The 12,858-nt window shown below is 45.2% G+C and overlaps 2 protein-coding genes across 4 annotated transcripts in view; one reads left to right on the top strand and one right to left on the bottom strand.

Moving 5' to 3' along the window:
- Positions 1–40: 40 nt before the first annotated feature.
- Klhdc9 (kelch domain containing 9) lies at positions 41–12,520 on the top strand. 3 transcript variants are annotated; one of them, XR_009584641.1, is made up of 5 exons: positions 43–728; positions 964–1,123; positions 1,221–1,419; positions 6,413–6,585; positions 9,570–12,519. XR_009584641.1 is itself a non-coding variant. In XM_021647090.2 (4 exons), exons 1-4 carry the CDS (start codon positions 202–204, stop codon positions 2,280–2,282), a joined length of 1,053 nt encoding a protein of 350 aa, XP_021502765.1. In that variant the 5' UTR covers positions 49–201; the 3' UTR covers positions 2,283–2,390. The 3 variants fall into 3 exon arrangements, 1 of the variants encoding a protein (XP_021502765.1); XR_009584640.1 differs by having other exon boundaries at positions 41–728; positions 964–1,419; positions 9,570–12,520; XM_021647090.2 differs by lacking the exons at positions 6,413–6,585; positions 9,570–12,519 and adding an exon at positions 2,116–2,390 and having other exon boundaries at positions 49–728.
- Positions 2,699–12,858, bottom strand: part of Pfdn2 (prefoldin subunit 2) — an 11,933-nt gene continuing 1,773 nt past the window's right edge. Inside the window, exons 2-4 of the mRNA XM_021647101.2 lie at positions 4,332–4,420; positions 4,100–4,223; positions 2,699–3,016 (exon numbers count right to left, since the gene is read on the bottom strand). Coding sequence (XP_021502776.2) covers positions 2,840–3,016; positions 4,100–4,223; positions 4,332–4,420 — 390 coding nt within the window. The 3' untranslated portion in view covers positions 2,699–2,839. The remainder of the gene's footprint in view (positions 3,017–4,099; positions 4,224–4,331; positions 4,421–12,858) is intronic.

Genomic DNA, 12,858 nt, shown 5'->3' with positions numbered 1-12,858 from the left:
CGCTTTGCGACTTTCAGTTTGCAGCGGTCGCACTACAGCCCCTGCAATGGTTGCTGGGCGACAGCGGTGGAGAGATGGGGAGGCCTGAGGACCTGGGCTGGTCTTGGAGGGGGAGCTAGCCCGTGCCCGGAGGAAGTACTGGGCCCGAGTTGAAGCGGTGCGACCCGGAGAGACCCAGCTGCTCTCCCCTCCGCTGGGCCCATGGCTGGGGTAGAGCACCCTGCTCCAGCAAGGGCCTCGGCCTGGACCTGGAGGCCAGTGGCGCAGGACGTGCTCCTGGCTCGTGCCTTCCATTCATGCACGGAACTGCGGGGGCGGTTCTATCTGGTAGGGGGTCTCCTAGAAGGCGGTGCAAGAGTGCCCAGCAGCGATACTGTCGTCTTCGACCCAGCGGGGGGCCAAGCGGTGCGCCTGCTCGGCCGGGGCAGTCCCCCTCGCAGTCACCACGACGCGGCGCAGGTGGGCGGACGCTGGCTCTGCGTGGTGGGGGGCTGGGACGGGTCACGTCGCCTAGCCACGGTGGCCGCGCTGGACACGGAGAGTGGCGTGTGGGAGGTATGGACCGCGAACCCCGGCAGCTGCCCCCCCGCCGGCCTCAGCAGCCACACGTGCACTCGCCTCTCCGACCGAGAGCTGCGCGTGTCCGGCAGGGAGGGCGGCGTCCGCACACAGCGACGCTACGGAAGCATCTACACGCTAAAGCTGGACCACAGGACCCGAACTTACTGGTACTGCGTGCGACCTTTGCCCCAAGCATTCGTTTCCTCTATACTCTAGAAAAACCTAAACAAACTTACTGGTTGTTTCTCCCTGTCCTCACCCTAGCACCTTTCATCTTGGAATCTACAAATTTCTAAGATGGCTTAACTCTTACCTGCCCCGAGCCTGATTTTACAAGGGCACATTGGCACTTGAATCTTTTTAGAAAACCAAACTCAGGCCCGAATCTCTGTGTACCAACAGCTACAAGGAAGAAGGCAGCCACACAGCCTCCCGATCAGGTCACTGTGCCGCCCTCCTGCCAACTCCTGGACCCCATCCGGGCCATCAGCTATTGCTCTTTGGGGGCTGCAACTCAGTTGAACCAGAAGTAGCGGGGCAATGGAGCCATGGGAAAATTAAGGTACCAGCTACTCCCATTTTAAAGTGGACAAGGTCTGCTGAAGCTGCGATGAGCAAACCCTGCGATGAGCCAGTCCCCTTTTTCCTTCTCCCCAAAGGAGGAACCACCTGTGGCCCCTCGTTTGACCGAACAGCTTGCAAGGCTTGTGAGCAGTGGGCAGGGGTTACAGCAGGGACCTCAGAGCCTGCGATACCATTCCTGTTCAGTGGTGGGACCCTTCGCTGTACTGTTTGGTGGAGAAACTCTGACCAGAGCTAGAGACGCAATCTGCAATGACCTGTACATCTATGATACCCGTAAGAGCCAAACGAATGTTTGAGGGAAGGGCGGGAAAGATATGGGAACCTAAAACTAAAAAAATAGAGAGTAGTGGAATAGAAACGAGGAAAAGTTAGATGACAAGAGTTAAAGAAAAGCAGGATGGGTATGGTGGCGCATGCCTTTAATTCCAATCCTCAGGAGGCAGAGGCAGGTGGATCTCTGAGTTCAAAGCCAGCCTGGTCTATATCCGGAGTTCCAGACCAGCAAGGGCTACATGTAAGAGCCTGTCTAATTTTTTTTAAATAGAGCCATAGCCAGATGGTGGTGGAAGACTCATTTAATCCCATCATTTGGGAGACAGTGGCAGGAGGATCTCTGAGTTTGAGGCCAGCCTGGTCTACAAAGGGAGTTCCAAGTCAGCCAGGGATACACAGAAAAAAAACAAAAACAAAAAACACAGCCCCACATAGTGGCTCACACCCTTAATTCCAGCACTTGGGAGGCAGAGGCAGCCAGCCTGGTCCAGAGAGTTTGAGACTAGCCAGGATGACACAGCGAGACCGTTTCAAAAACAAAACAAAATAAAATAGACAACGTAAGTAGAATATAAACAGTTGAAAAGGCCAGCAAATCAAATAAGAAAAATAACAGACCAGTTTGCTGGTGCTGAAGCAGAGTCAGTAACAAAGGTCCCCTGCATCAGTAACTCCCCTCTGCTCTCCACCCAACAGGCAAGTCTCCGCCGCGGTGGCTCCACTTCCCCTGTGCAGACCGTGGACTGAAGCGCATGGGCCATCGCACTTGCCTTTGGAATGACCATCTTTATCTGGTTGGGGGTTTTGGTGAGGATGGCAGGACAGCTAGCCCCCAGGTTTGCATCCTGGAACTCTTCATCTAAAGAACAGCAGAAAGGCACAGGGCCAAGCCTCTGCTGTGGCAAACGCAGAGCATCCTCAGAGCTACCACCTCACTGCAAATATTTATTAAATTTCAATCTCAGAGTCAACATTTGTCTCTGACTCCTTTTTAGAAGAGCACTAAATAAGCAGATGTCTTTATTTACAAAGGAAAGCTCAAAATACGGGTCCTCTCTGATACCAGGAGACATTAACCTGGTAGAAACAGAAACCATAAATCATACTATTCTTTGTTTTGTATGAGACGGGCTCTCACTATATAGCCTTGGATGACCTGGCTGGCCTCCTGTTGTGTCCCAGGCACTACAATTAAAGGTGTGTATGCCACCATGTTCAGCTGTCTGCTGTCTTTTGCCCTCAATGCAGCCCTAAATGAGAGAAACTTTCAGGCTACAGCTAAGCATTCTGACCAAAACATTTAATAAACAAAAAAATATTACAATAGCTGAGAAAATAACAATAATAATAATAACAACAGCAATAAAAAGAAATGAGAAGTGGGAATCAGGGTTAAAAAAAAATGCAGAGGCCTTCGTTCCTAAGAGACCAACACTCCTGCAGAGCTGGACTTGGCCCCAGCCCCTTCTGAGTTTTCCTTGGCTGCTGGCTTCTCATCTTCCCCCATGAGACGAATGTTGTGCTTTTCCCGGAATTCATTGAGTTCTTTCCCTTTTGCCTGAAGCTGCTGTGACAGTGTCTCAATGATCTTCTGTATCTAAAAGGCAAAGGAAAGAGGGTACAGAAGGACTGCAGGTCTCCCTCCCCAGAATTGGAATGGACTATGGTTAGAGGAAGTGAAACAAGATAGTATTTTTAACCTCACCTAGAATTAACAAAGTCCAAGTGCTTTCTTTCTCAAACACAAGGAATCATCTGGGCTACTTACTTCTGTCATTTATCCTTTGACAATGTTGTAAGTATGTACTATATTCTGATCAAACTCAGCCCTACTCTTTTATCCACCTTCCACCAACCCGCCCGACAAGTTCCCCTCTCAGTGTATTTCTGTTTTGTTTTGTGACCCACAGAATTAAACCAGGACCACCCTTGTGGGCATGGGTCTGGAGCGCTCCACTCAAACAGGAGCAACTGAGCAGGGGCTGAATCACTTCAGACAGTGACGTCCTCCTCTCCCAGCAACTTTCAGTTGCTAATAGCTCTCCAGGGAGGATGGGCTGCTTGTTTTTATAAGAGCATTTATCATGAGGTTTCTGCTCTTAGGTCACTTTTTTTTTTTTAACTTACTGATTTATAGTTATCCCAGGATGTCTTCAAACCCACAATTTCCCTGTCTTATCATCTTAGGAAGTTAAACACCAATGTATGCCATCCCAGTAAGTACTCTTTCTCCTTTTAAAATGCCACTTGTATCTTCAAGGGCTGGTTCAGTGGCTGCAGAGAGAGCCTAAGAAGCTGTATTTTAAGTTGGTTCTTGGCTGGAGGTGTGGCTCTGTGGCACAGTACTTAGCCTACTATGCATAAGGCCCTGGGTTTGAGACCCAGTGCTGCTAAACTAGTTCTTCAGGTGATTTTGATTCAGGTATCCATGAACTCCATTCTGCACTCCCCTCCCAACTCAACCACATCAAAGAGGATGTGGAGAGGGCACAAAGCCAATGCCTCCTCGCATAAAGAGCTGTACTGGGTACCAGTGTGAAGAGCACAGGCTAACAGGCTGTATAGCTTTCCCATGAATTTCTGCTTGGACTCTCTTCCCTCACATTTTCTAAATCCCTAAATCCCTGGTCGCCACTACTTAACCCCTCGGTTGCCCGAACGCCTATGAAGGAGTGCTCACCTGCTCCTTATTACCCTCCAAGGCAGGCAGCACCTCTTTGACAGTCCGCTCTACCAGCACACCTCCAACCATGCGGTAGCACTTGCGGGTTTCATCCACTTCCTTCAGTGTATCGATCACTAGGCTAGGGTAACAGGACACGAGAAACTTCAAGATTCAGTCCCACTACTGCATCCCTCCCCCACAAAACGGCCCACCCGATTCTTCTACTGTTTCTCTGTGACTTCCTTACCTGTGCTCATTCAACTCCATCTCCAGCTCAGCTGCTTTGGAGGCCAAGCCCCTCTGTTCCTGCCGAAGGCGATTAAAGCCAGCAATTACCTAAGAGAGAAGAGAGATGAGACAGTGAAAATACCACAAAGTAAAGGCAGTCCATAAGATGGCAAGCTACAAAGATACGGTAGTGGATACCTATTTTGCAATGGAGAAGATTACAAATTTACAATTTCTTAGTCTGTGTGGCATTCCCTCCCCAGTAGGCACTTACTGAGTGCACACGTGTGAGGTATTTCCTAGGCATGAGGAGGATTTAACAATAAATTTGAATGTGAGAGATAAGGAGGAAGGAGCTGCTGGAATACCTACAGCAGACTTACAGGTAAGGGGGGCTGTCAGGGCTTTTGTAGGTCCCCTCCCCCAACTTACTCATTTTTATTATATGTTTATGAGTGTGATGTTATGCTTGCAAGTATGTATATAAGTGTACTGAATGTGTGACTGATACCCAGAAGTGGGCATCAGATTCCCTGAAACTGGAGTTACAGATGGTTGTGAGCCACCGTGTATGTGCTGGAAACTGAACCTGGGTCCTATGAAAGACCTTTTAAGTTCTTTTAACCACTGAGCTATCTTGCCAACTGCCATTCTCCACCCCCAGATTTTTTTAAATAATTATATAGATATTTATGTTTGTGCACATGAATGCAGTAATCAGATCGGGAGAGGGTGATTGAGTCCCCTGCAGCTGGAGTCACAAGCCTGATTTGGTTCCCAGCAACCAAATCAGGTCTTTTGCAAGAGCAGTATGTACTCTTAACTACTGAGCCAGCACCATTCTAGTCCTTGCCTTTTTTACAGATTTAAACGTTCTTGCTTTTTTTGTGTATATGTCTATATGTGTGGAGTTCAAAAGAGGGCATCAGATTCACCTGGAGCTGCAGTTACAGGTGGCTGCGAGTGTTGGGAACTGAACTCCAGAAAGGACAACTCTAGAGTTTCGTTTTCTCCTTCAACTGTGAGTTCCTGGGATTACACTCAGGTGGCCAGGCTTGTGCAGCAAATGCTTTACCCACCAAGCCACTAAGCTTTTTAATAAAGGACTGGAGACACAACTCGGTGAGAGTGGCCTCAGCATGCAAGAGGTGTTGGGTTCAATTCCCAGCAACAAAAAGTAACTCTTACTTGGTATGCTAACTATCCCCCAACCAATGGGGACTTCCTCCTCTTTAACTTGGTAGGGTTCCTGTGGGGCCACCAATCACAAGCCGTTGGCCCTTGACCCCCGAGGCAAGTAACCCATGCCATCTTTTTAAGGTTTTGGAGAGATGAAGGTATAATGAAAGCAGTTGGAGATGAGATACCTGTGCTTACAAAGCTGATCTTCCACTCCACTCCTGGTTCCTTAAAGCTGACCCACAGTTCCTGAACTTTAGTCTAACCAGCCCTTTGTGCTCAATTTTGCAAACTACCTGTTATTCTTCAAAAACATTCTAATTAGAACAGGCATGGCTGCTCACACCTGTAATCTCGGCACTCCCAGGCCAGTCAGGGCTACACCTTGAAGAAAAGTAATTCAAAAACGACAAGTTAAAAAAACAACAAAAAACTAAAAGAAGCTTGGCTAGTACCTCTAGTCCATAATCTCAGTGCTGAGGCTGAAGCAGGAGGTTTATGAGTTCAAGGTCATCTGGGATGCACAGAGGCCTGTCTTTTAAAAGGAGGAGAGGAGGGAAAGGGTGTTGGGAGAGGATAAGAAGAGAAAGGAAGATGAAGAAAGAAAGAGAAGAAATGTAAAGGGGGGAAGGGGAAGACAAAAGCAAAACACTGTGGCTAAGCCAGATTCTACATGTTCTCCCAGCACCAAATGGTGCACTCTTCTGGATATACACTGTGCCACACTGCTAGCCAACATTCTTACTAATGGCATCCTGTTTCCTCCACGCAATCCTCTCCACCCCCTTTAGCTGTAGTGCTGGACATCAGGCTTAGGGACTGGAGTAACGAAAGCAGGCATCTACCAGTGAACTATCCCTGGATCCCTACCCTGATTCCTTATTCTAGTATAATATGAAATATTTTGTTGTTCTCTTTCAGGATATGAACTAAAATAAATGTACTAAAATGTGTAAATTATCTCCAGTTGTGGAAAAATTCAGCCACAAAAGTAAATCATTGTCATCAGCTAATTGCAACGTAACTGTGAGTGAAGTGTAAAGTAAACAACTTTTAAGCTGACATCTCCAGGGTCTCAAGGATAATGAAAAAAGGTTTGTTCCATTCCCACTCCTCAGAATTCATATACAAAGGGTTTTCCCCTAAGATTTACTTTTATGTATTTTACCTGCATGTGTATGTTCACTGTGTGCATGCCTTGGGCCCAAAGAGGCCTATCAGATCCCTGGAGCTTGATTTACAAATGTCAGTGAGTTACCATATGGATACAGAGCTGGAAATTGAACCCATGTCCCCTAGAAGACAGCAAGTGCTATTAATCACTGAGCCATCTCTCTACCCCAGAGTTCTTGTTTTTAAGGGTGACCATGGCATTCATACCTATGGATATATATGCTGGAGGGGTGTTTGTGTGTTTTGAGGCAGGGTCGCTGAATACAGATTACCAGTCAGGCTTTGAACTTGAGATCTTGCTTCTGCCCCCTGAATGCAACTCAAATTCTTTATAATAAAAATCTGTAAGATCTGGTCCTGCTTACTCTCACACACAGGCTTTCTCTACATGTTAACTTAATTTCTTGCTGTCTTATGTCACGAGTAGGTGTCCCAATTCAGTTGCTTCTCAGACATTTGTGTAGAATTTCCATTCTTCCTGGTAGGCTTTTCCAAACCTCTCTCATTATTTATTTCCCTGCCGAAATCTAAATTCTCTCTTCTGGTTTCAAGTCAAATTCTCTTACAAAGCTGTCCTGGCATCTGTTCAATCCCTTACATGATTTTTAACCTCCAGTGCTCTGGACTGAACCCCGAGTTCCTACATGTCAGGCGGGTGCTTCACCACTGAGCGACACCCCTTCTCTTACATTCTTTTTGTTTTTCAAGACATAATTTCTCTGTGTAGTCTGGGCTGTTCTCAAACTCACGTAGATCTTCCTGCCTCTGCCTCCTGAGAGCTAGGATTAAAAGCACCACCACGACTGGCCTCTTTTTTGTTGTTGTTGTTTTCTTTTCAACACACAAAAAAATTCTTTTCTCTTTTTGTCCCATATTACCCAAGATGACCTCAAATTTGCTATGTAGCCAAGGATGACTTGACCTTCTGATCCTCTTGTCTCCACCTTGACCCAAGTCCTTCGAGGATTACAAGAGTACTCGTCACACCTCGCATACTCAATGCTAAGCATTCAACCCAAGGCCTCCCGCAGAGAAGAAAAGCACTCGGACATCTGGACTACCCCTCCAGCCCCAATTTTTTCTATTTACATTATTTGCCATGATATACCCTGCCTTCTTTTCTGTTATCTCTCAGGAAAATTTAGATATGCAAATATAACCCATTTTTAGACACTTAACTCTTTCGTGACCCTACAACTCTGCTTTCCACAGCATGGTCAGGAAAGAGCACCTACTATGTGCTAGGCATTATGACAGCCTAGATGCTTTGTCTTGTTTACTTCTAAAACTTAGACTAGTTAAGGTATAGCTCAGGGGTAGAACACTTGCCCTTTGTGTGTCAGGGTTCAAATTACAGCCTGAAAAAAACAAAACAAAACAAAAAACAGATTATATACCTTAATTCATAAAGGAAGAGCCCAAGGCCCTGGTGCAAGGAGGTGGCTTTCAGAGTGAACCAAAGAGCTGCTATTTGTATACCGGCTTCTCTAAATGTAAAAACCTTTTCTACTACTGAGTTGTTTCTGGCTTGTCACATATTAATCTCATACAAACAAATTATTTCCCCTTGATTTACAGTCCTGCTTTACCTTCTTTCTTGGTTACTCAATGCTATATAGTTTTTGTTTTTCCTTCCTGTTTTATTTTTTTACTTGTTTACAGTGCTGGGCAGTGAATCCAGGACACAGCCCATGCTAAGCAGACCTATTACCACTGAACGACATTCCCAGCCCTTTTTCTATATGAATTTGATAACTTGGGGCAGGAGGGATGACTCAGCTGTTAAAAGCAGTTGCTCTTCCAGAAGACCTACTTTTGATTCCTAGCATCCATTCTGGTCTCTTTAGGCACAAGCAAATATGTGGTATACATACATGCAAACACACACATACCCCCCTCCACCACATACACCACATCCAACACAGTGAGTCAACAAACCCCTAATATGAAGAATGGAAAAAATAAAACACCAATAACCAATCAACCAATCCAATCAACCAGAAACACATTCAACAAAATTATAAGAATTAGCAAGCCCCTATCAATAACCCTAAATGTAAGTAGTCTTAACACTCCAATTAAAAGATAAGCCCAAAGCGGAGCATGGTGGCCCATGCCTTTAATCACAGCACTTGGGAGGCAGAGGCAGGTGGATCTTTGTGAGGTCATAGTGAGCTCAAATACAGGAAGAACTACATAGTTAGACCCTGTATCAAGAAAAAAGAAAGAATGAACAAACCAGATGACCAGGTCATAAACAAGATCCAAATCCGTTGTTTCTAAGAAGCACACTCCCCAGCTTAAAGACAATACAAGAATCCATAATTAAAAGAAAGTAAGATGGCTCAGTGGTTAAAAGCACTGGCTTCATACCAGGAATGGTTGCACAAGCCTTTAATCCCAGTGCTCTGGAGGCAGTCAGGCAGATCTCTGTGGGTTCAAGGCCAGCCTGTTCTACAAATTGAGTCCAGGACAGACAGGGCTTACACAGAGAAACCCTGTCAGTGTCGGTTCTTTCAGAGGACCCAGATTCAATTCCCAGCATCCACAGGGCAGTTCACACTTCTCTGTAACTCCAGTTCTGTAGTTTCTAACACCCTCGCACAGACATCCACCAATGAACATAAAAAGAAACCAAAGAAGAAAAGAAAGCCTAAAAGCTTAGACAATTCACAGCCTGGCTGTGAACAAAGTGGAAATAGGTTCAAGACAGTGAGTGACCAGGCCAGCAAGATGGCTCAGCTGGTAAAGGTACTTGTGGCCAGGCCTGGCTACCTGAGTTTGATACCAGGCTTGAAAAGGTGGAAGGAGAGAACCCTTCTTTGGTCATCACATGAGCACTGTGGAATTTTCACGAAAACGAATGTAAACAAGCTTTCTTTTCTTTTCTTTCTTTTTTCCCTAGGAGTGCAGAAATTAACTCTGACAGAGAAAATCAAGTGCTCTTTATTATACACACAAAGGCAAAAAAGTTCTGCAGGTATTCTGGAGATCTTGGCGGCTGTCCCTCCAATCATGGGATCAAAAGCTAGGGTCTGGAGGGCAGAAGGAACTCATCCCAGCCTACCTGCCCCTGCTCCTCACATTCCAGCACGCTCCAATTATTTACAGCTTGTACTGCAGCTGGAGAGAACATTATCAGCAGCGACCTGTGGTAGTGTCTGCCCTAATGGTGCTGATTCTGCAGGCATGCAGAATGCAAGAGCTGTGGAGAGATGGCTTCCTCTACTAAAACTTCAAAAGATACACTGGACTGTTGGAGGTTGGGGTGGGAATGCCCAGGCAGAAACCTAACGTAGGAATGGGAACTGTCACAAGAGAACTCTGACTGAAGCAATCCCTAGTGAGGGCCAGGCAGCTCCCAGGACCCCGAATAAAACTGTCAGGGCCCACGGTCTGCCTGGGAGAGAAGGCTGCGGGCATCGGTAAGCAGCTCTAGCCCAAGAGCATCAAGTATGGACTGAGCCCAGCAAGCCCACATGTGTGGAGCTGCCCAACATTTTAGAGGCCCAGAGTTTCCAAAGGACAAGGATATAGGAAGAGAAAAATTATTACAGAATTGTAAGACAATGCCTGCATTCTTGGAACTCAGACCTAAGGCTTGTTACCCACTCCTTCTGGCTTTCCATCTCTCTTTTAGAATGGGAGTGTCTACCTTTTGCCTGCCTCTGCAGTACGTGCTGGAAGTAAATATACTACTAATCATTGCCCAGGCTCACAAATGACCCTAGAATTTTGAGTTAGTATTAGAACAAATTAAGACTCTGAGGACTAATAAGACAGAATAACTGTAAAAATAACTTTTTTCTCCTGTTTCAACTGTTGTCTCTGAGGCTTACTGCCCCTGTCTGTTAACCTAGGCTGTTGTAGCATGGACTGGGCCATCTTTCTTAACCCATCCTTATACACATACAAAAGATAAAGTGTGAGACTATCAGAAGACATAGTCCAAAATGTAATAGTTACTTTTCTATAGTAAGATGATTTTCTATTTGGATCTTTCCCTGTGTTTTATACACCTCCTTCAATAAAATGTATTGCTTTAAAGAGTCACTAATGGTAAAATATGTTTCTGTGATTTTCTAACAGGCTACATTAAAAACTCTCAAATTTGGGCAGCTAGAGAGATGGCTCAGCTCATAACTCCACTTCCAGGGGATCTGATGCTCTGACCTCCACAGTCCAAGGTCACCAGGAACACATCCAACACACACATACATGCAGACAAACACTCCCCCAAGTGCTATGGTGCACTTAGGAGGCTGAAACAGGAAGTCAGCCACAGATTCTAGACTAGCATGGTCTTCATAGCAAATTCCAGGCTAGTCCAGGGTTACAGCTGAGAGCTCCTATCTCAAACAAACAAAACCACAACAGCAAACCAATAAACAATAACAGAAAACAAAACTAGGCCTAGTACAATCTATTACCTACTCCTCCTTTCCTTGTAAAGGACACGTTTGGCTTGAATTTGCATCAGTGATAAACACTTTAATTGGGATGGAGAGAAAATTCCACAGGTAAAAAGTCCATGAACCTGACTTTGATTCCCAGAACACATTAAAAAAAAAAAAAAAAAAGCATAGTACTGAAGCATGAATTGCCTGGCAATGGAATGCTAGTGCCTAGTGCACTTAAATGTTGAGGCACAATGGTTATCCTAGTGATGGGAAAAGAAGGGTCTATGGACTCTGGCTAGCCATTCTATCCTAGCTGATGAGTTGTAGGCCACATGAAACCTGTCTCAAACAACAACAAAGTTGACAGTGCACAAGAAATTATACCTATGATACCTGATGCTGGCCTTCGGCCTCCAACATATGTATATGAATGCACATTTCTTCATTTTCCTCTGAGGACTTTTCTCTACCACTCCTTGAATAACAGTAATTCCAACCTCTTTCCACATTCCCCACCTCATCTACAGTACCATTATCCATCAGAGACAGAAACCCTATAACCCTCTTCAAGTCTTGCAAAAAAGTCTACCAGCATTTCCAATGCCAGGTGGGTCATGTCTCAATGCTCTGGAACACATTCCTTGCTTCTTCCTCCCCCTCCTATTCTTCTTTTGGTTTTTCCAAAACAGAGTGTCTCTGTGTAGCCCTAGCTGTCCTGGATTTGCTTTGTAGACCATACTGGCCATGAACTCAAAAGATCTGCCTGACTCTGCCTCCCTTGTGCTAGAATTAAAGGTGTGTGCCACTACAGCTGGCAAGCACATTACTTCTAACTAAAATATTTTCACATGGGGCTAGAGAGATGGCTCAGTGGTTCTTCTCTTCTTAAAAGGGCAGTGGCTGTTCTTCCAAAAAACCTGGGTTCAATTTTCAGCACCACATGGCAGCTCACAACTGTCTGTAATTCCAGTTCCAGGGGATCTCACATGGACATACATGCAGGCAGTATACCAATGTACATTAAAAAAAATAAAATAAAAACAAAAAGAACTTCAGTTGACTGACTTTTTCATCCTTTAAGATTAAGCTGAAGAATTTTATCCTCTAGAAAAGCAAAGCAAATAGGCATTCATAAAGATTGTTCACATCATGTGCATATGTCCTGCACGTCTGCATGCGAGCATGTGCGCCTCAGCTCTGGCCTTGGAGGCCAGAACAGTGCACTGGATCCCCTTGAGCTGAAGTTATAGGGAAATGTGAAGTCAACCAAGATGGGTGCTGGGAACCAGAGTTGGTGCCTTGCAAAAGCCATCTCTCCAGCCCCTAACTAACATTTATTAAACACATTTCATGTTCTCTGTATTTTAGTCAGGGTAGGGGAAAAAAAAAATCACATGGATTTTCTTGTTTAGTACTCTAAATAGTTATGAGATAGGAACTGCTGTGTTTTTACAGATAGAGGGTAAGAAGTAATGGGAGAAATCATATATAAATAAAAAATACAATTCAAACACTGGTCTATCTGATTCTATGGCATAAGACTGTCATTGCTATCTCACCATTCCACAGCTTCCCTTTTCCACTTGCCCACCAAATCCTAAACCTACATTACTTTGGAATCACTTTTCAAATTGTGCAAAAAAAAAAAAAAAAAAAAGAGAGAGAGAGAGAGAAGAAAAAGAAAAATTCTTTGTGTGCAAAAGTTTTTAAAGTAGGGGCTGGAGAAATGGTTCAGTGGAAAATCTCTTACTTCTCTTGCAGAGGGCCTGGGTTTGGCTCCTAGGACCCACATGG

This window comes from Meriones unguiculatus, chromosome 11, assembly GCF_030254825.1.
Source record: "Meriones unguiculatus strain TT.TT164.6M chromosome 11, Bangor_MerUng_6.1, whole genome shotgun sequence".
Classification (NCBI taxonomy): Eukaryota; Metazoa; Chordata; class Mammalia; order Rodentia; family Muridae; genus Meriones; species Meriones unguiculatus.
The sequence above is the reverse complement of the archived record's forward strand: the minus strand, read 5'-3'. Positions and strand labels throughout refer to the sequence as shown.

Bases quoted from the DNA above. Each gene is read 5' to 3' on its own strand.
- Klhdc9 (XM_021647090.2), top strand. From the start codon at position 202: ATGGCTGGGGTAGAGCACCCTGCTCCAGCAAGGGCCTCGGCCTGGACC. The intron at 729-963 runs GTACTGCGTGCG...GTGTACCAACAG, and splicing joins CACAGGACCCGAACTTACTG to CTACAAGGAAGAAGGCAGCC. The intron at 1,124-1,220 runs GTACCAGCTACT...TTCTCCCCAAAG, and splicing joins GGAGCCATGGGAAAATTAAG to GAGGAACCACCTGTGGCCCC.